Below are 24,309 nucleotides of genomic sequence, written 5' to 3' on the forward strand. Positions count from 1 at the left end.
CATGGGTAGCTCTAAATAATCCACACTCTTGATTAAATTCAATAAAACAAAATATTATAATTTATTATAAAAACTATGGAGAAATAAAAAAAGCGATTGAAAATACAAGCAGAATTATATTAAAAACCAATTGAATTAAAAAATGTAGAGAAAAAAAAACAAGAAATGATCTTGAAAAAGACAAGCTTATATATATCCTCTCAATCGAAACACTTTATTTATCCTATGGCAGCAAACAAATCTACTATGTTAATATTGTTAATAGCAACAATAATAATCACAATAATAATATATGTATTTAGAAGAAAGAAGCAAAACAAATTCAAGAAACGTGTACAATAGATGCAGATGTACAAAATAAATTTCATATTCCTAGACTTATTTAAAGCGAACTCGGAGTACAGGTTTCTAAGAAAATCAAAACAAAAATTGATAAAGCGCTCATTAAACTCCTTTATCTTATAAACACTGCCTTCAGGTTGAGATACATCTTAAGACAGTGGAAAGTAACGAAAGTAATAAACGAAGTAATAACGATCTCTAAACCAAGGAATGACTTACACGACAAGAACTCTTACCGGCGGACTTATTGCCGATATCTGACGATATGGATCATATCTAGATCGATCATATCTGGATCTATGTTTGACGTGTGGAATGATTCATCAGCCTGATTGAAGAGAATGTAGGCAAGGAAACTATTCTAAAAATGACACATGCAATTGGTTGTGTGAAATTTGGGAAATGAGGCGACATGTCAGCGGACCGCTTTAACATTGGATTAACTCCATACCAACGACCGCGAAATCGGACATTGTCATTGCGAGTGTCGAGAACGTAGCTCGAGCCATGAATATAAACCGTTAATACCAACCAAGAACTTACAGTCTTCAAGCATGGCTGTATCAGCGCCTATTAATGTTCCTAATTCTGCAGTAATGAATACACTGTTACCAAGTTCATTAATAATTTTCAAATTGTAAAACACAAAAATTTTAATCTATCTTCATTTAATGCAACATTAAATAGGTTCCTATTCACAATGCATTCAATCGAAATTGAAATTGAAACTTTCTATAAAGTTCATTATTTATAGAGGCCAGTTTCACCAACGTTAGTTCTTCTTCTTCTTTTTCTTCTTATCTCCCTGCTTGGTTTTCGGACCTAAAAAAAGGATCACAATATCATGCTTTGATTTTACATCGAAGATCCTGTGGTAGCCTCTGCGGGAGAATAGAGGCTTCACTTTTCTTACTTTTAATCTTCCAAATTGTAACTGAAGTCAGATTCCCTCATGAGACTCCAGCCTCGCCCAAGAATATGTATTATAATGATGTCTCTCAGGGTCGAAATTATTCCTTCGCGGAGCGAAGGGCTCTGAGTTCCAACTATAGTTGGCGCCACCAGCTAACCTGGGGTATACTTACGGTTAACGCGATGCTGCAAACGCTTTGAAGCGTTTTTTAATTGGTCAGTTTGTAAAATTCTTTCTTCTAATTATCCATCAAACGCTTCAAAGCATTTGTAGCGAGACTTTGATCACAGCCGAAATAAGGAGAAAATTACAAAAGTGACCAAGTTCACTAGAATTTTCATTATTTAATTGGCCAATACCTAGTAACCTTTGTTCACTTTTGTAATTTTCATCTCATTTCGAGATACACAATTGACCCCCAAGCGAAGCCAGGGACTCCAAGGTTCAATGAATAGATTTTCGCATTTCTCGCTCTGTCATGGACAGTCGTGAAGAACTGAATTTGATGATTAGCCATTAGTAGAGTCCTATATTTATCAGAAATGAGCAAATGAGATTCTCTTGCTGATTCTGGCTGAGCGATCACCAATCAAAATCGGGATTGTCGGGTCTACAGTTGATTGATTATCAATATAAAGGCCGGTATTCATAGTTTAGTCTTATTTCAAGACTGTCTTACGTAATGTTTTAAGACGCTAATGCAGCCTTCTGATTGGTTCGTGACTTCTTAAGACCATACTTAAGACGGTCTTGAATATAAGATCTGACTATGAATACCAGTCAAAGAGCCAGTTTCACCAATATAATGTAACCACAGTTCTTGAGTCACAAAATACTGATTTGAAAACATATAGGAACAAAGCTCTAACATTTTCAAATTTGTCCTTTATTTTCTTTAAAAAAATATGGTCACGGTAGGCATGATGCATATATTTATCCTTGTTGTTCACCAAATGTAAACAAGGAAAAATAAATAATGCATTATGCCATCATGCATGAAATGGAATGCACTTTAAGTTAAGTCAACAATGGTGAATAAAGTTTATTTTATTTAATTTTTAATTGGACTAAAGAATAAAAATGCATAAAATCCCCCAAAAACCCAATAAATCCAAGTTTCTTTTTTTTTTTAAAACCCATCTAGGTTTTTTAAATTCGGATTTTTTCAAACTCTGATTATAATATTATCGTATAAAATATAAATCTCTTTCTCTTCACCTAACATACATTTCTTAGATAGATTAGAAGATAAAGCCACAGTCAGCAAAACAAAGAAATAAATTCATTAAGAGTATAGAAGTCATTATTGAAAACTTACAGTTACACACATTTTGTACTCAGTACATGTCAATTAATGAATATTTTCATAACAGTATGTTTGATTATGTATTGTGTGCAATAAAGTAAGTATATTACATATTCTATATACTATCCCAAATTTTGCCATAGTTTCTTTGCAGCGGAAAACATGTATCCTAAACATTAAAAGATATTGATACAGAGATAATATTATAATATGTATAGAATTATTTTATACAGCCTAATCTAAATAGAGCCATATAGATCATGTGATCTTATATTTATTTTTTTCAAATAGACACTCGATGTTAAAATTATAAATTTAACTACTTTCGCGATACTGGATATTGTCTTGTAAAGGTTCCTGAGTAGTCATTACAGTCATATTGAATCGTGACGTCAGAAGCGAGGAATGACGCGTTAATTTTTATTACATTTATAAATAAAGACAATTTCGATAAAACAAAATGATGAGATTGTTTTAAAACATTTGTAAAAATGGAGGCACATTAAGTGCTTTTATTCAACGCACATGCGTAGTTTATTTTCACTTACACATGCCTTTTATCATTTTTTACAATTATTTACTAACTGTCAAAAGGGATAAGCATAGCTTTCGTCCATTTTTACAAATGTTTTAAAGCAATCTCATCATTTTGTTTTAAAAAACCAAATTGTCTTTATTTATAGCATGTAATAAAAATTTATCATTTCTCGCTTCTGCCGGTTCAATATAGCTGTGGTGACTACTTAGGAGCCTTAACAATGCTCCAAGTATTGAAGCGTTGATTAAAACGATTCGTTTTGCTTTCAAACATCTTTTTAACATGTATATTTCTTAATAATGAATATATCAGTTTAGAAATATTAATTTCTTACCTTAAAAATCCAAAACATGCACATTTATTTATATGTAATTGATCATGAATATTTCTAAACTGACATATTCATTATTAAGAAATATACACGTTAAAAAAGTGTTCGAAAGCGAAACGAATCGTTTTAATCAACACTTCATTACTTACGCGTATTGGTACAAATCAACTTCGACAGTACAAATCTATATCATTTTTTTGTTATCTTCGAGAAAGTAAAATCGTGATATATAAAAGTCAGAATTTTATTTGATTAAATTAACCCATACAAGGGTACCAACTTGTCGTATCATTTTGCCTATGGCAAAGGTGGTGCATGATACATGGTCCCACGTATTTATCACAAAAATATTAAATATACCGCAGTATGTACCAATACGTTGCGAAAGATTATTAATCGTTGAAGATTATAAAACTCATAATACCTAAATATATAAGTTATTTTCCATGCGAAAAATAGTAGATGTAGAAGCATGGACACTATATCAATTTTACAAGTTAACTTACAAAAATCTTCAAATGTCGCTTTAATTCTATTTGTCCCATTCGACTTCAAACTAATATCACCTCGTTTCTATTGCGTGGTAGTATCAGAAATGCTTTGTCTCCACGTAGCGTGAAAAGGAATCTTCAAGATCTTAACTCGTGTTTTAGGTAATGCGGTTAAAAGAAGCTTTTGCAATTGTGGCAATGGCAAAATATCGACTTGCGGTCCCGTTTGTTGTGGTTGTTGTTTATCATCAGCTGTAAAATTATTAAATAACGTTTCACGTTTTTAAAATCATAGATTATTTGTAGAGATAATAATGTTAATCAGTTAGCTGATAACTAGTTCTACAAGTTAATATACCTTCTTTTTGGTTCTCGTTTTCATCCTCAATATCCGAAATTAATCTTAAGCAGGGAACAGGTTTTAAAACTGGTATAGAATCCCCTGTAATTTGTTTTTTCATAAGATTGCACTGATCGATAAACAATTCCGTAACTCTGAGTAACTCAAGCGTAACACCCCATATAAAATGCGTTAAATTGTCTGATAATTCTGTGACACCTCCAAGCACCATGTTGTTAGATGTCGCCGATTGGGATATGTAAGTTGGTATAATTAATAACCTTTTGATGTTCTTGCAATTAGCCAGACATTTGTCAAAACCATTCTTCACATCAAAATTGACCAATTCCATCTGACTCAAATTTTGCAATTTCGATACGCCTTCAAGGATATCAAATGTACAACACGATCCTTGACCTTTTTCAAGTCTAAGACGTTCCAATTTATTTAAATTGATTAAAACAGTAGTTCCAAACTTGTCAGGAAAATCAGAGCATTCGCCTAATTCTAATGTCTCCAAGTTTGTCAATGATTGTAAAACGTCGATTTTTTTCTTCCCGAGTTCCTTAACTGATGTTAAACTCTGTACATAAAAGAAAAATAATATATTATTTTAAATAAGATATTTTCTAATATTTTCTAATATCGTATAATAAAAATAAAACACAAAAAAAATCATAATAGAAATTATTGGAGAAACACAGATTTAGAAGTATGCGAATTAAGTTCAAACCAATTTAAATTCGAATTTTGTATCAGCGCTTACCAATCTTCGTACAAATGCATGCGCTTATTGGCTTACATTGTAAAGAAAGTGCTATTCATTTTTTAAAATACTATTTGTTTTAGCCAATGAAAGTGAAATAAAGGTATAAATTTAGCACAACAATTAGTTTTAAATTAGGTTTCGATACACTGAAAGAAACGTTTTGAACATATAACCATACATTTTGTTGAAATGTAACTAACAAAAACTTTCTTACTTTTTCATTAAAAAATTGTATTATTGTCCTAACTAAAATTTATGACAACTAAATTTTAATTAGAACGATTAGAATAACAAAAATTTTAGTTAGGACGACACAATTTTTAAATGAAAGAATAAGAAAGTATTTGTTAGTCACATATCAATAAAATGGATGATTGAATGGTTATATATACTCAACATTTCTCTCAGTATACAATAAATTGTCACTGGCCCTTAAAACAATATTATTACAACCGCGATTATTATTTATTTACTTATACGCATGAAGATTTAAGTCTCTAATTTATCAATAATTATGTTATAATTTGATTAAATTCGAATATGCAAATGTTTAATTTGCATACCTCTACATAGATTCTTACCAATTGTGTTAAGTGTTTTAATTCTTGTAAAGGTGTAAGATCTTGTTGTAAGGACATTCCAGATATTGCTTTGAGTCTGAGTTCTTGACATCGACTCAAATTTCCGATCGATTCTAATGTAAGAGATTCACATTTAATCGACATCGCACTAAATACTTCTAATTGTGGACAAGTTTTAATAACTTCTTCCACAACCGAAACGGGACATCTGCATAGTTCAAGCTTCACGAGACTAGTCACTCGTGGTATGACAGTCAAGAATTTCTTCCAGATGCTATCGGATTCGCCAGCAATTAGCATCTTCCTGAGATCTAGATGATGCGTGCCACGTTTCTGTAATGTATCCGCCAAACCATCCCAGTCAGTTACTTGACTATTTTTCATTCGTACGGTCTTCCATAGAGTTTGATGTGCAGCGAGATCACGCCACGTTTTACAAACTCGTCCGGCTCGCAATAATTCTTGGACCTTAAGATATTGAAAAATACGCAGCAGGGAATGATAACCGGCACAAAATGTATTCATAAAATTCTGTTGTGGCTCTAATTCCTGTTGGTTTTGCTTCCTCCTGAAAATATTAAAAAAATATGCATTTTAGAAATTTGACATCAACTATATTTGTGGAAATGCCTATATCATGTTGCATATTGAAAAGACAATATTTATTTCTTAAAATTTATAAAATAGAAACAAAAGAGTATTTTTTTAAAGAGGCTTTTTTTTAAGACGCAATGATTAAAAATTATTTGTTTGTACTATAATTTTCAATATAAAAAATTCAATATAAAAAACCTCTGATAAAAATAATCTCGCGAATGTATATATTCTTATCAAGAAAGTAACGGATTCAAAATGAAATAAATATGGAAATAAAAAGGATATGGGATGGTGGAGGATTGTGAGAATTTATGGGAAAACGCACTAGGAGTTTTTTGTTTCAGCTCGCACACATGTCTTTATATCTGCAAATATAAAAAGTAAAAATGAATTAGATTTTTTTCACTGAAGCACTTATCAATAACTTTGTAATTGCAGCATGAATGTAAACATTTATATATTTATACATAAATGTGCATTTCAACATCGAATAAAACTAATGCTTAGATTTAAGAATTAATAAAAATTAATTTACCTTGATACTACAATTACATAAAAAACCGTGATAATCAACGGGTGCATCTTTTATTTGTCTTACATTTGTTATAAATTTGGCCGCATTTCTAAGAAGCTAAGGCAGTGTGCTTCGGTCATAAGATAAAATCAAATTCATTTTTAATATTGCATCTTTATATTTCCAAATATAATAAACATCAGTATTTATATTGCATTTACAATTTTATATATCATAATTTATTTATAATATAAAATAGGCCATAAAGGGTTTGTTATCATATGTGTCGCTATATAAAATAAGATTCTAATATACAATCTAAAATATTATACAATATAAAATCTAATGTACAGTCAAGCTTGTAAAGTACGTAAAAAATAAAAGAATATAACGTTTAATTGGATAAAGCGTGAATTATTATAAGTATTTTTTTTTTTTTTACTAAACTTTGTAAATACAATACGTACACAAAGCAACTGCCAAAACCTCAAAAAGTTGCCGTAAACTTAAATTATTCAAAAAAATATTCTAAATAAGAAATAAAACACAAAAGTGCCTATGTAACAAGCACATACACTTACTTGCTAGTTTTGATTTTCGATACTGTACCCACTTTATTTGATAACGACTGGTGTCGATCTATTTTAATTGTTTCAGTTTCTGCACTTGCTTCAAGAGTATTTGTAATACTTGCCGCATGTATTGGTGTATATACAGATTTATTTTCAGGTGATGTACAATTTGCGTCTATTTTTTTTTCTGAGACATGATCTACATTGGCAGTAGAAGATTCGTTTTCTAATATATTTTTAATAGCATTATCTCTTTTAGGTGTACTATTACTATCCTTATCTTTATCATCATATGTTTCAGTCATTTCAGTGGTATCAGAAGATACAAGATTTGTTTGATGAATTACGTCTTTTGAAATTTCTTTATCAGGTGTAATATTTATTTTTTCAGGTAAATCAGTATTTAAAGATGGAGATGCACATAAATTCGTAATAGAATTATCTGTAATATTGTCTGTAATATCGGTAAGTAAACCGTCTTGAAGTATTGGTGGTTTATCGCCAATTTTGTCTGGTTTTATTGTTATAGCCGGTTGAACTGCCATTGCATTATTTTTTGGTACTACAATATATCTTTTGCCACCCATTACAGCAATATTTTGAGCCGGTTTCGGCATAGTACCATCATGACTTTGCAAAAATTCATTTTCCGTCTGAGGAAACCAGGTACCTTCCTTTTTGTCTATGGTTGAAGACGAGTTTGAGGAAGGTATTTTGGTAGTTTTAGAAGAATTTTTTATTTGCACTTCTGCACCATCGGACTTTGGAATTCTTTGCAATTTTGGAAGAGATGAATTAGTCTGATGTTTTATTGATTTTGCATTTTGTGCACTTAACATACTAATCGGAATCAATGGAGGCGGTGTTAAAGAGGGATTGTTTGGCATTTGAGATTCTTTAATATCCGGCTGACAATTCTATAACAGATTTATTCTTATATAAGCATATATAAGCATATATAAGCATAATAATTCAAATCATTTTAATATTAAGATTATTTAAATGGAATGTGCAAGTAAACAACTTTATATATAATATACATTTTATATTCAAAAGGCAATTCCTTAATTATAAAAAAATATGGTGTCTCAGTTTTAAAATAAAAAGTAACATAAGAAGATATCTCTGAAAAAACTCAGTAATACGCATATATACATTAAAATTAATTGCATAATAAACTTACCTTGCAGACGTAATCATCATTGCCTGCAAACTCCATGCCATCAACACATTCAGGATGATATAAACAGAGACAAACTCGACATTGTAAACTTGGTATTAATCCCATACTTGTCGAACACCTTATGCTGCATGGCTCTTGAACTTTGGGCCTGTAAGATGTGCGTTGATGGGGAAAGGAATTCAGGAAAAAACACAAAGATTCCCCATTAAGGATATATAAAATAGGATCAAAGGGAAAAATGGTTATGAAAATTATAGACACAATAAATTTCTCTCTCATCTAAAGCAGCAATTTTTGTGCATATATGTATATAGCATATTAAATTATATATAGCATTTAAAAATTATATAGCATATGCTACATAATTCCATGTATTTTAATTTATATTTGCACATGGAATAAAATCTAAGAATATGCACAAATTTTGCGCTTTCCATAAATATTTAGTTGAATATGAAGTGTAAGAACACTTTTATTGGACCTTATCTTGCGAAGATAAAAGGTGGTATAAGTGGTCTGAAACACCCATTATATGAAAGATTAAACAATTAAACAAATAAATAAAACAAAAAACGAGCAATTAAGAGCCTTAATACACGGTAATTGGTGCGATTATCATATATTTAAATTGTATCTTTTACATAACTATAAAAACTGAACATTTTGGCTCAATACTGCACAATAATATAAATAAAATTAAATTAAGATTGACAAATAAAATTAGGCTAAATTTCTTAGAACGTTGGAAAAACGTCACAATGTGACTTTTAACATTTATTAAGGTTCTTAATTACCCGTTTTTGTTTTGCTTTATTATTTGTTTAATATCTTAAGAGCTCAAATTTGATTAATTATATAATTAAAATACTCACGTTATCAATCTTTTGGTTTTAACTGGTATAGTCTTCTCAATCGGTTGTTGATTTCTTCTCGTATTTGTAGTCCGCTGAGGTGGAAGCATCTCACTTTCTTGAGCTGATGATTTTATTTCTGCAATACAAATTTCATAATAAATTCATACGAATAATAAATTTATAATATAAAATAAATAAAAAAATAGCATAATATATATAAATATGGATATAAGAACATACTTATCTGAGGAGTTTTCCTTGTAGTTGTTCTTGTTCTGTATGTTGAAATCACTTTTGCTGATTTAGCTGTTTTTGTAGATACTGACACAGATGCAGGAACAAGTTTTGAAATTTCTGCAGGTGCAGGAGCAGGAGTAGGAGCAGGGGGTTCTTGTACCGGAGGCTTTTTTGATGTGTTAGGTTCATGTGACGATTTTTTTATTACAGGTTCTTGTACTGGTTTTTTTGCTTCAGGTTCTTGTATGGGTTTTTTCATTTGTACAGTTCTTTTATATTTCTTTGCAAATCCACCTATTGATCCCTGAAATATCCAATAAATAACAAATCTTTATTTAACAAAGCTTAAAACTTAAAAAAATAAATTTAATGAAAGCAAGGGCTCTATAAATTTAAAATCTATGTGAAAATACGTACTCGTATTCTTTTAGCATCTCGAATAACCTCCTTTTCAGAATCGTTGAGTCCAATAGGTTCTTTAAAGAATGTGAAATTGTCAATGGTTAACTCCTTTGAATTAACTGTAACAAAAATCACAATTTTAATATATCTATACTCATGTAGCAAATTGACATAATCTGTCATTTTGATATCAAAATGATGTCAGCTTGCTACCTGAACAATTAATTTAATATATCTTTGTTTTTGCATACTTACGAGATTCTGCAACTTCTCTAAAACTTCTAACTTTTTTCCCCGCTGGTGTGTAATAATATATATCAGCCATTTTTTTGGAAGAAGAGTCATTACTAGCTCTATACACTAATTCTCGCTTCCATCCATATTTAAATGGCTCTTTATATAAAGGATTTGACATATCAACATTTTTATGCCTTCCTCCTGGACTGCCACCACCAGAAATAAGACTACCTTTTGATCTTTGTGATGTTGCGGAGGGACTACTTGCAGCTGACGAAGAATTTACCGATCTATTAGAAGTCATATCGATTTTGTTTGGCTCTACTTCAGAATCTATACTATTTGGTACGTCAATAGAATCTGTTTCCGATTTATCAGATTCCTTATCTTTTTTAATTTTTGTCATATCTAAATGTTCGAAACTATCTGTTTCATAAATATAAGTTTTTATATCATTAAGATCTTGATTATCATCCATCTTTTCTCTAGCATCCGAAATCCTCGTTGAATATTTTACGCGTTTTGCAATTTGTGCCTCTGCTACTTCTGCTTCAGCTATAAAAAAAAAACAATTGATATCAATTATATAGTATACAATTCGATAGCTCAATTTATATTGTATTATTCGAAATATCTAACTTTGATTGTGTTTGCGCTCTCTATCATATTTGCTGTATTCATATTTACGATCGTTTCTTAAGTCTTAATTATATTTAAAAAAATAAAGTTATAAGGAGATTCACAATAATTAAGCATTCAGATTTGTGGGAGGCAAGAGAACTTACAATAAATAAGTACCTCGATTTGTGAGAGGCGAGGAAACTCACAATAATCAAGGATTCCGATTTGTAGGAAGCAATCAAGTCAATATTATTCTTGTAACTTTTTACTTAAAAATATAAACAGAAAGTGCAAATAAGAGAAATGCATCATTGAAAATAACATATTGTAGTATTAACCCGTTTTGAAAAATGACGCATAGAGTCAAACAATTCATTGTAGGGAGTCGTGCCTGTGGAAACTTTTGATCAGAAAGACACAAAATCTACAATATAACACATTTTTAACCAATTCGATCGAAATTCAATTTCCATAAGATTTGTGCAGAGTCCTTATATTACATGAACATCGTTACTTTGTTCAAAGTTCCAGACTCATGGCGTCCAAAATCTGAATGTATAACTGCACAAATACTTTCTAAAAATGTCAAAATATATATAAAAATTGTTTAATAATTTATATGTACTTGTAAAAGTGATGAAAATTAAGCTAGGACACGAATGGTGTGTATTAAGGATGCCAAAAACTAACGTATATACTAAGGGTTCAGATGTAATACATATATATTTTTTTTATATTCTATATAAAGTAAGATGATATTCTAAATGATATAAATTTAAAATAATTAATAAATAATTTTAAATTAAAATAAATAATAGACGATGGGCTGTGAGCCAGCCAAGTGGAATGTTAATTCAGACATGGGAGCGACTCACTAAAGCCGTCGGCGACGAACACAAAATAACGTAAATATGCTTATACATAAACATAGAAATCGATTAAATTCTGAAATACTCAATCCATTTTATTGTATTATTAAATACAATATATATTTTATAATTTGAAATATTTGCATTTCACTTTTATACTCAAATTAAATCAGTGTACAACAGCCGAATTTATAACAGTGCTTACGAACGACGGCACAACTTCGCCGCGTGCTCTATAATTTTTTTTTCTTACTTAAAGAAATTCTGTCTAAGATGAGCGTAAAATCTCAACAGTCAGATAGATTTTTACAATTATTGTATTAGAGATTTTCATTAAACAGAAGAGTTTTTCACTTATTTCAGAAATTTCTTTAAGTAAGAAAACAAAATTTTTGATCAATTTTCGTCTTTAAAATCGAGCTATTAATATTTTCAGTAATTTTCAAAATTCTTGAATAAACGTAAAACTTGAATTCAAGTTTTACATTTATTCAATTTGAATTATCAGCTTTGCGAAAAATTATACTAGAATAATTAAAAGTATTAAAAAGACTCTGTATTTATAACAAAAGGTAGTATACAAGAAGGTAGTATACAATTTTTTTTTCTCATTGTGTATTATTGGACTCTTAACATATTTACTAAGGTACATTATCATATTACTAATTTTTATGTAATTAATATTATTCTTTTTGTTCACGGTTACTTTTCCAGAATTTTCTTATGACTTTGTTAATTCTTAATAAAAATGACTCGCAGCGTATTACACAGAAAGAAAAAATTTTATATTAAGGAATTGTAAGAATATTGTAAGACCATGTATAGATTTTTAATTTAGAAAGATGTTTATATTATTATAAGATTACATTGAAAATGACTCAATTGGAGTTGAAACGTTTGTTTATTTTAATTGTTTTGTATTAATTTTGCTTATTTAAATTAAAATTCTTTTATACGTTATTGGCTCTTTGCCCTTCTTGTATAATACACTAGAATAGTTTTTAAAAAAGCAATTGAAAGCTTGGAATGTCTAATTTTAGACTCCTCCCCCCCCCCCCCCCCCGTATCAAAATTGTCATACTTCGAATTTTCATTTATTTTACATAAATATATAAGTCATTGCGAAGAATTTGTTTAAACTTGTGCTGATTTTGATCATCATTGACGTAATGTTTTAAAAACATAAACAAATAAATATATATTTTTTTATATAAGTTTTATAAAATGATTAGAAGATAGGACGAAAGAAGAAAACGCTTGTGGGGCTAAAAATAGGGGGAAATAAATAAAAAAAGTTTTTAATTTATAAAAACATAATTTCATATTTAAGAAAATTAATAATAATATATAATTTACGTAGTATATAATTATGTAGTATGAAATATATAATTTATTGTATTAGGTGTTGGAATTAATTCGTAGCGTTTTTTAATGAAAGAATGTTATTTATTTCACATGAGCATTAAAAAATACATTAATGAAAGTACTTCCCATCACTTGTAAAACGCTACGAATTAATTCCAACACCTAATATTATAATATAATATACGGAAGCGCACAAATAATAATTAAAATTCCAAAAGAATTGAAAATCATTTATAAAATAATAAAATAAAATACATATAATAATCAATAATATTAACTTGTTGGTCAATATAAAATAAAATGTATAAAAATATAGTATACTGATATAATAATGCAAATTCTGACATAAAGCTGATTAAAAGTGATTTATATCAGAAAATACATTATTATATCTTTATATATATCTTTATACCAACAAGTCAATATTATTAAACAAGTTAATATTATTGAAATATATCAAATGGCTAAATTGAAATAACAATACAAATATTCAAAATAACAAAGGTTATTAAGAGTCAAACGATGGATGTTCTTATTGCGGAAACAGTATATAATTACATTAATTACATTAATACATCAATTAAAAATAAAAAGATTAAACTACGGAAAAATTAAAAGATAAACTACAGATTGACCCCCACATTTAAATAAACATCGTCATAATTTTTATAACAATAACAGTCAAAATTGTGAATTTGAGAGAATCAGAAGTAAATTTAATCTGAAAATTATGCAGTTAGAATTAAAAGATGCTTATAGACAATTAAATGTAATTAAAAATCGGATATATAAGGCTTCGAGGGATATTTCTTATAATCTTCCTTCACAATTAGAGTTTACATTTTTTAATGTCCAAGAAAAGAGAAGTAATTTGTGACACAAGAAATGTTGTAGGATAAATAAAAAAATAATTTGGCTTAGAAATAAAGCTTCCTAGCAAATGAGAATGGATTGAAATGAATTGAATGGATTCAGATTTTCAGAAATATTGATTCACGAATATTAAAATGAATGCTTTTCAATTCTGAATGCATTTTTATTCATTATCAACTTCTACAATTTCACTTCTACATTTCTAAAAAAATATGTTGTATTTCCAAAAAAGATTGAAATAGTTTCATCTATATTTTTATTAAGAATTACAATTAGAGCATAGGATAAGGACATTACATTCAATCTGCATACAACGAAATGCTAATTGCAAGAAATATCATTATACTTTTCATAAAGGTTCTGTTTTTTCTTAAAAGCAATTAATTTATTTCGTTATAACGTTTTTATGTAAATATCTGCAACTTACATTGAAAATGATCTAATCGGTGTCGAAACATCTGTAAATTATTTTGTTTATTGTTGTTAATTTGTACATTAAAGATCTATTTTGTACTCGTAGCCCTTTTAATTTATAATTTTATTTTAATTGAACCATATTATTTTACGATATTAATTATAATATTTATATATATTTATAAAAAAAAGTGTCGCACGACTTAAAAGAAGAGTAATAAATGATTTTCGCAGTGAGATCTTAAATGTAACACCCAACTTGTACAAATGTACCATCCGTACTTTGTGAATTTCAGAGGAAAAAATTTGATGTGAATCTTGTTTCAAGATGGAAAGCTACACAATTTAGATTTTTTCTTTTGTATTGTAATCCAATTGTTTTAAAAACTGTTTTACCCGATTATCATTATAAACATTTTTTACTGTTATTTGCAGCATATATTGTATATTAAATAGCAGAGAATTAATAGCACACAAATGATTGTGATTATGCTAGATATTTATTGATACAATTCATATTATTATCGTTATTATATGGAAAAAACTGTCAAGTACTCCATATGCATAACCTGATTCACTTAGCAGATGAATGTTGAAAATTTTAAGTGATGTTTCAGCTTTTTGGGGTGAAAGTTACATTGGTAACTGTCTCGTTCAACAAATTCTTTTTCAGTTAAATCAAAAAGAAAGAAAACAAAAAGTATATTCGTTTTTTATATTAATTTTTTAAATCTTTCTTTGTATTGTACTAATACATACACAATTTATATATACATGTATCATTTATATACACTTTTTTTATTTCAGAGACATCATCTGCAGAAAATATGTTTCCTTTGAGCACAACAGATCTTTCACTCATAAATGTAGAAACGCCAATCGAGATTTGGATGTAGAATCGAGTAAGCATTAAAAATTTGATTAAATATATATTAATTTTAAGTTCATTCAGATTGTTCATTCAATATTTAATTATTTTTTAAATTTCATTAAATATGCCGATAGATTATATATAAAAAATTTCAAGAAGTTCAGAATGAATTCATAAGACAAATTTCATCCGCCAAAGTATTTTATACGATTTAGATAAAAAGATAACCGAAATGAAACATACACTTATTGTTAATCAACCGACCACTACTCCACAAATTAGCATCGAAAAATTGAAGGAAAGATTGAACATTGCTCTGCCAACAGTATCATGGGATCATTTTTTGCAATTGGAAAATGTATTAAAGGATTCTCTAGAGAAAAAAGAAACATTGGTAAATGAATTGCACTTCTATTTATAAAAATATTTATAATTAATTTATTTCTCTTTATTTCATCACAGATGGCTTTGTTTCGTGTGCTGTCGAATCGGATTTGAAAGAGAGCATATTAAAAGAGCATATTAAAGTAATGAGTTCAATAATAATGGACAGTAGAATTACAATATTCAGGAACAAGAAAAGTTATTAATGGATAGTCCAAAAGAAACTTTAGCAACACTAATTCCTACATATGTTTAAGAGGTAAAAATGATTCTTTTAACATCAGTTTTTGTGATTTGTACAGTTTATATATAATATTTATTTATAATATTTTGTTATAGATATTTTAATAGAAAAATTCCAAAATGGCGTAAATTGCAAAAAATTGTCAGATCAGATGAAATTATGGTTATTACGAGACTGTGAAGGAGGCAGAAAAGAACGAAACAAAACTAAAAATTGAAAATTTATTAAATTAGAAACATTGTTTTTTTGTTTTTTTTTTAGTCAATATATAACATAGTATATATACGTGTGTGTGTGTGTGTGTGTGTGTGTGTGCGCGCGCGCGCGCGCGTGTAGTATTATACGTATAAATATTGGAATTACGGAAAAAGTTTCTTTACAAGTTGAAAAGATCTTTCCTCATCAATATCTTCGTTAAAAATGATCAAAATTTAAATTTAAAAGAATTTTAAAGTTTAAAATTTCTACTTTCGAATGATTACTATATTTTTTAATTTATATGAGTTTTGTAATTTTTACATATAAAAAACTACGAGCTGAAAAAAAATGAAAAATTTTCTTTTCACTTTGTAAGTCTGTAGCATCTTCCCCAAAAATTGAGCAAATTTTCAATCGTGAAAGCTTAAAACTACAATCGGTTTTCAAAAATGTTCCTACGATTTTTTGTTCCTGAGTTACTCGCGGATTATCATAAATAAAAAGGAACATTCTAACTTTATTGTTTATATCATAATCTGTTAAAAATCATCGTATCGCAATTAAAAATGTCGAGTCTTAAATCCGAAATGTTGCTCTATCAAGTGCTATAATCGCTCATTTTTTAAAAACAGAATATATGGATTGCTAAAATCTTTTTACTAAATTGTAAAGAGCCTTTTTTTCTTAACCCAATATTTTATTATCTCTATAAAGAATTTTTAATATAAAAATTATTAAATATAAGATTATAATTTATTTTCAATTTAATATATAATATATGTATGTACTTTGATATGTGTAGACGCGTAAGTATGTTATTTCTTGAAAAATGCTTTTCAATATAAATTTCAGATATGTATATGTATATATAAAAAAGTATATGCAAAATATATTTGTTATAGAGAAAAAAATATATTGATTAATAAATACATACCTGTAATCATATAATCGCATGAATAATTAATATAAAAGGATACTTTCTAACAAGAAACAGTAAACAAGATGAACAGTAAACATAATGAATTATTCTTATTTGACAATATTAAATAAAGATAAAATGATTCACTGTGTTACATTGTGTCATCTGTGTCTCTTGTTGGAAAGCATTTAAAATAATTGGAATAATCACTGCACTGCAATTAAAACCATTATTGGTCAAATATTGGCACGATAAGACAACCCTTAATAGCCTAACATTTTTTATCACGTTTGGCCAGTATAGTTACCCATTATCGGGCTGAAATTATCATCCCATAGTATTCATTAGTGAGCCAGTCTTGCCATTATCGCGCCAATAGGCCTGGTAACCAATTTTGGGCCAGTATCGGACCAATACTAAAATCCTATATGGTTGTAACGCAATGAATTATGGAAACCATATCGTTCACATTGTGCGGAACTCTACATAATAACATGATCATATCATAGAATTTATTAATATCGCGACCTTCTCGTACGGTACATCAGAAAAAGAATTAAAGTTAACATCCGTCAAGTTCGCATTAGATCTTCCATTAGTACATTACAGTTCAATTTTTAATGTATGGTATTTAATTGTTAAATGTTGAGTGATAATAGTGTGTCTTTATAATATTCTTCTGTATCCTTTTTCCTGTGAACGTAAACCTCTTAATAAATATGAAGTCTATTTTTATAAGATAGCATCAAACTGTTTCCATAAAATAAATGAGGTGTATGTACGATTGTATAAAAAAAAACAACCTAACATAACAAAACAAATTTATAAGCTGCTCCATTTTGAGATACATTGTAGTTTTTATGATTCTCAACAAATGTCTTTTATATCATATCCACAGAAAATTAACGGGTTAAAAGATGGAGCTCTGAAGTTACAGAATCTATGGCTATATCTTTAAGATAACTAAAGATGTTCTCTTTTATGTGTAATAGATCGGCGTACGCATATATTCTTGAATGTGAATAGTACGGTGTGTATGTGTGTGTATGTGTGCGCTGCACGCGCGCGTGCGTGCGTGGTGTATGTGTTGGCATGTTGTTTTTTCTACGTATATATATGTTGCGAGTGCGTCGTGTTATGGATGTATATGTGTCTACGCACGCGCGTGAGTGTGTGGTATATGCATGTGCGCATGTTGCATGTGTTGAATGTTGCGCGTGCGTCGTATTCCGAATGTGCGCGCGCGTGTGATGTATACGTGTGTGTGTGTGTGTGGGGGGGGGGGGGGGTGAGAGAATGGAGGGGGAGGTGCGTATGAATATGCGTGTGTATATGTGTGTGTGCATGTTATGTGTATGCACGTGTACATATGTATTCAGGTAGCCAAGTCTATAGAAAGCAGATTTCTTTAATACCTGCTACACACTATGCCAACAAAATAACAAGAGAATTATTACAGAATTAGATGCACATAATAATGTTAACAGACTGCTAGAAAAAAATGAAACAGAATCTGCAAGCAGAAGTAAATGACAAACTGGAGAAAGAAACAGAGCAGATTTGTGGTATAATCTGATAGTATACTATCTACAGAAACCAAGCAGATCCTGTCGACATCACCTAGCACTATAGACTGTCAGCAGAAACGACGCAGATCCTGTTCTGACACGATTTGATAGCAGATTCTGGGACAATCTGTCGACAAGCAATTATCAATTATAAATTTCTGTCGACAATCTGCTGTCAGGTCGTGTCAGAGCAGGATCTACGTCGTTTTTGCTGACAGTTTAGCGTCAGATAATGTCGGCAGAACCTGCTCAGTTTCTGCCAATAATTTGCCTTCACATTATGTCGATGAACAGAATTTAATGCGAACACAGTTGATAATATAGATTGCCGTCATTTTCTGCTCAAATCTGCTGACAGTCTGTTAGAAAACTGTAGACATTTTGCTATTTGGATATGTAATGTATGTACATATGCATGATGGCGTGTATTGCATGCGTGTGTATATGCGCATATGCATATAAGACATTCAAGAATGTATGCTTATGTACATCTATTACACATAAAAGAAAACATCAAGTTATCTCAAAGAGATATAGATTACTCAGATTCTATGACTTCAAGATTCCATATCTTTTTATCCTCTAGTTCTCTGTAGATGTGACAAAGAAAACATTAATTGTTAAGAATCATAAAAACTACAACATATCTCGAAATGGCATTAAACCAGCTAAACTTTCCATACAAAATGTATGAATTTTACTTATACAAATATAAGCATTTCATTTTTATCTCTTTTATAGAAAAACTCTACAATAGCTCATAAAAATAAACTTTTCATATTTATTAAACTAAGAGATTTACACATAAGAAAAAAAAAATATATATATATAAGCTTGTATGAAGCAATAGTTTTAGTTTCAATTTTAGTCCAAAACTATATTGCTTCATATAATACATTCGAAATTGCACTGTAATGAAATACTAACAACAACCGTGATCAACAAAATTATATGATAATTGTGATCAAATTGTATGGAAATGACTTCTATGCAAATATTGACCATGGTTGTTGCAAGAGAATAAAAAGATAAATGTATAACATTAGCCTTTTCTTGGCATAATTAAACAATTGTCAAAAAAGAAGAGAATGGCATATGGGAAATGGACCAGATATGTATATAAAAAAAGCGAGTAATATACGAGCAAAAATTTAACAGATTACACTCTTAAGTTATAATTTCAACTGTTATATTAGTTTATGTTTTCTAACTATTATAATTGAGATGTATAAAGAGAGATGTGTATAAAGACTTTTTAACTGAAGAGTTGTACTAACTTTAGATTTGTATAAATGTATGAAAAATCAAAAACTTACCTATAAGCTTTTTCAAAACATGACTGCCTGGTTGCGATTCAAGTCCTTGAAAGTCAAAACCGTTAAATTCTTCGGAATCTTCGGAGCTGACGGTTTCAAGATCCGCGAGTTTGCGTTTGCGTCCCCTCGTTCCAGGCGTTTTCGCCGCATTACTCTCCATAGCATCCGTGGAGTCGGCCTTGGATCTTTTCATCCTTTTACGGGGCAGCAACATGCTACGTTTTTTGAGTGAGCCAACTTCACCGTTGAGCTCCTGTGCGTCTCCGTTACCACCAGCCGTCGATTGTGTTTTGTCGCTGGAATCCGGTCGATCTGGCGTCTCCGTCGCACTATCAACACCAGCACTACCGTCGCCATCACCAGCGAGGTTAGGATTCTCGCGCGGTACTTCGGCGTTCCCGCCATTCACGTTTGCGCCGTCCATCGCGGAGCCAAACGATCACGTCTCGTCAATTACTGTTTTGTATGTTATCAATAATAGTCGATAATCAATGTTCGCTTCGTACCTTCACTCCGATATCGTCAAATAAATCAGCGATTATACAACTAACACCACAGCTACTCGGACTAAACCCGTTTCGCTCTCCTTCTGCGTCTATCTCTACCTCTCCCTCCCTCTCTATTCGTACACTCGTATACATTGAGCACAGAAAGTACAGTTCCCTCGCGACCTTTGGTCGAAAACAATAAGGCTGGTATCCCATGAAATATATTTGCCGCGTATCGCTCAACCGCGTAACCAATCAATGATCAGTAAAACGCGAAACCACAACAGCAGATCGTTTCTGATTGGTTACACAGTTACATGATACGCGGTAAATATGCTTTATAGGATTCCAGTCTGAGGATGATGTCCCATGCAGCGAATCGTGCGTAAGCGGATTTATCGTTAATCACAGAATTATTCTCTTCCGCTTGCGAAATTTGCAAACAGATCTAAGAAAATGATTCTGTGATTGGCGATACGCGAATCCGCTTACATCACCCTTAAGGTGCCGTCTCATGATGCGTATCGCTGTACGCGTGTATTCGCGTCTCAAAGGATCCAACCAATCACTGACGATCCGCCGTTACATACGTAACAATTGTGTCCTCAATATGTCCTCCATGGAGCGATTTGTGCGTAAGCAACGATTCTGTGATTAGCGGATCGCCAATCACAGAATTGTTCTCTTAGATCTGTTTGCAAATTTCGCAAGTAGATTTAAAAGAATGATTCTGTGATCGGTGATACGCTAATTCATTTACGCACGATCCACTGCATGAGACATCATCCTAAGCAGCGGGACTCGCGGCGAAAGAACTAAACGTTCATCTTATATGATAGAACGCGTAACTGAACTGGCCGTGCTACTTGTTAGGAGAACAGTACAGAATAGATTTCGATTGTGGGCGTGATCTATTATACAGTAGGCTCAAAGTAGAAATCGACCAATTATAAGTCGAACTCCATTACAGGGGCAGGTTCAGATTCCCACCTGGGTACTCCCCGGATATGTTAATTATCCAATATCAACCTGTTTACCGAATGTTAAACAAGGATGACATCCGAGGGTATCTGGATAGGAATCCGGACACGCCTCTAGTGCTGACTCACTGTACGTGTTTGAATTCCCACTCGGCTACTCTCATGTCATCCTTGTTTAACATGTTCGGTAAATAACAAGGATGGGTAGCACTTGGGTGGGAATCTGAACAATTAGCTATTGTAGACCATTAATCTATTTCTAGTTCTAAAGATTAGAAAAAGACGAAGAATAAATTGAACCGAGATTAAAGTTAATTTTGATGGAAACGTCTTCCCTGATGGAAATTTTTTCCTGAATTGTAATGAATAATGATAAAATATTACTGAAATTGTAATAAAAAATGATGAAATATTACCGAAATTTACTGAATTCCATACTGAAATCTACCAAAAATAGGCTGGTAAAATAATAATTTTTTTTTAAATGTTATTTTTTTTTAAATAATAATTTTTTTTTTTAAATGAAGAAAATAAAGTAATTTGATATAAGAACATTTAGTTATTAACTCTTATGAAAATAAAAATCGGAAAAATGAAAACATCAAAATGTGAAAGAAGTATAAATGTTTCTTTTACATTTCATTGTTCCAATTTTCGCCTTCTAGAAATTTCGTTTACGCTTTTGTTACTCTCCCATTACATCCGATTTATGCTCCGATTTTTATTTTCATCAGGGAAGTTTCATCAGGGAAAAACGCTTTGTTAACTAAAATTCTCATGTTGATACTATATATTGATGTAATAATTAGACAACCAACATCGTTTAAGGCAGGGACGATTTACAAACACATACATTAGGCGCGAGCAGTATCAAACTTGGATCCGCGGATTGTAAATCCGCGAACTGACCATGGAGCTCGATGCCTTACAAATATACATATAAATATAAAAATTTATTTTCTTTCTCCTTCTCCTCAGTCCTGTAGTCGCTCGATTCTGAAAATAAAAAAAGCAATTTTTAAAAATAAGAAAAGGGGAAAAAGAAAGTGTCGGTAGAGAATTCAACCGGTGATGTAGCTAGACAAAGACTACCGAGATCAAATAGTTTAAAGGCTTAGGACGCTCGCAAGAGATCCGAGTTCGACTCCCAGCCGAGATAATATTTTTCGCAATAAGAATTAATTATTTACAGATTTTAATATGTCATTATTATTAACATCGTTTCAAAGATGTGAATAAGCATCAAAAATTTGTTAAATTGCTAGTATATTTAACTCGTGATATTACTGCGGTAGTTTAGCGGAGTTAGTTTAAAAACCGAAAAATCATATTGGTGCGCGTTTCTAAGTACTATATAGTATATAAATTCATAAGAATCATACAAGCATTTAAGATCTAGCTAGATTATTTAAGACTTTGATATCTATAGATATATTAGTAATTTACTTAAGAATAAAAAATCTGACAGTAATTATTTGAAGCTGTTACTTACTATTGCCTATTAATAGGCAGTCATCTTGAGAGCTCGATAATAATAAGTAACATAATAATAAGTAACTTTAAATAATTACTGCCAGATTTTTTATTCTTAAGTACAATTATGCATCTCTATTTATTTATTTTATATATAATATTTAAATTTATTTTATATAAAGAGTGGTACAGTGATCTGAAATATCCGGTATATGAAAGATTAAATAATTGAAATACTCACATTATCAAGTTGTCACTTTGAGTTTTGACTGTATAGTCTTCTCAATCAGTTGTTTCTTCTCGCATTTGTAATCCACTGAGGTAGAAGCATCTCACTTTCTTTTAACATCTCGAATAACTTCCTTTTCAGAATCGTTGAGTTTAATAGGTTTTTTAAAGAATGTGAAATTGTCAATGGTCAATTCCTTCGAATTAACTGTAAAATCACAATTTTAATATATCTGTCCATGTAGCAAACTGACATAATCTGTCATCATTTGATGTATACTTATACATTCGTGTCTGTCAGAGATATATTTTTCTAATTTTAAATTATTTCAAATATTTCATTTACGTTTAAATAAAAAATAAAAAGATTTAAAAACGATTCGTCGTGACCTAAAATTACGATTTTCTCGAAAAGTACGCAAAAGTGCAATTTACTGCGTTACAATAATTATTTTTTGGTGCTCCAGAATTATCACGTAAAAGTTGATCAAAATCCATGATATACATATGTGAAGTCTCTCCTTGTTAGTTAAAAAAGTTAATTTTTTAATTTAGTTCAAAAAACTTGAAATCATGAAATAAAACAATTTAATTTTTAATTTTTCAATTACTTCTTTTCATTAATTTCACTTTTAATTCAATTAATGTCACTAATTAACTTTTATCTTAATTAACTTTTATCTTAACTAAGTTAAATTTCAAAGCTATTAATTTTAATTTAACTCAGTTAAATAAAAAATTAACTTACCCAACCCTGTATATTGTAAATAATATATCTCGATTTTTTATATAAACAAGACATCAAATTTTTCACATATTGTTAAAAATTACATTTTATCTTATGTTTATCTATGCACAATCAATTTCGCTTACGTACTTTCGACAGAATCACATTTTCTTTTCTTCTCTTCTCACGTTCAATGGAATGCGATGGAATATTTCTCTTCGCTTTTCTGAAAATCGGACGTCTCATATAAAGCACGCGATGCAAACGAAATCAAGACTTGTTCCAACATTTGCTCCTTTTCCCATTGTGACAGCAACTGGTAAACCTAGTTAAGCAATGCACTATCTTAGTAAACGAGAATTATACGATATTTCTCTTTAATTACGCTTCGAGACACACTTCGTCGGAGCTATTGCGTCATTTTATGCTATATTTTGCCAGAGTTTTATTTTAAACATATGAAAAAGAACCTCAGTCAAATGCATCATTATACATGGAAAAATAATACATCTGGATTTACAATGTAGCTATCTACGCGAGTTTATACTATAATTTCAAATGTAC

The 24,309-nt window shown here is 30.2% G+C and overlaps 1 protein-coding gene and 1 long non-coding RNA gene across 4 annotated transcripts in view; one reads left to right on the top strand and one right to left on the bottom strand.

Annotated features, from left to right (window-relative positions):
* Positions 1-16,651, top strand: part of LOC147908685 (uncharacterized) — a 19,529-nt gene extending 2,878 nt beyond the window's left edge. Inside the window, exons 2-5 of the long non-coding RNA XR_015545988.1 lie at positions 15,157-15,251; positions 15,436-15,614; positions 15,683-15,863; positions 15,944-16,651. This is a non-coding gene — a long non-coding RNA (uncharacterized LOC147908685). The remainder of the gene's footprint in view (positions 1-15,156; positions 15,252-15,435; positions 15,615-15,682; positions 15,864-15,943) is intronic.
* Positions 994-20,513, bottom strand: LOC105150176 (F-box/LRR-repeat protein 7). Of its 3 annotated transcripts, XR_846681.2 has the most exons (12): positions 19,850-20,513; positions 10,226-10,762; positions 9,986-10,089; positions 9,572-9,872; positions 9,350-9,467; positions 8,478-8,625; positions 7,304-8,211; positions 5,612-6,179; positions 4,280-4,844; positions 3,937-4,173; positions 1,256-2,730; positions 994-1,164 (listed from the first exon to the last, which is right to left on the bottom strand). XR_846681.2 is itself a non-coding variant. In XM_011063081.2 (10 exons), the coding sequence occupies exons 1-10, from the start codon at positions 20,271-20,273 to the stop codon at positions 4,004-4,006; spliced, it is 3,843 nt and encodes a 1,280-aa protein (XP_011061383.1). In that variant the 5' UTR covers positions 20,274-20,513; the 3' UTR covers positions 994-4,003. The 3 variants fall into 3 exon arrangements, 1 of the variants encoding a protein (XP_011061383.1); XR_015545987.1 differs by having other exon boundaries at positions 1,256-4,173; XM_011063081.2 differs by having other exon boundaries at positions 994-4,173.
* Between the last annotated feature and the right edge of the window lie 3,796 nt (positions 20,514-24,309).

The sequence above is a fragment of the Acromyrmex echinatior genome, chromosome 8, assembly GCF_024713525.1.
Source record: "Acromyrmex echinatior isolate Ae372 chromosome 8, ASM2471352v2, whole genome shotgun sequence".
NCBI classification, from domain to species: domain Eukaryota; kingdom Metazoa; phylum Arthropoda; class Insecta; order Hymenoptera; family Formicidae; genus Acromyrmex; species Acromyrmex echinatior.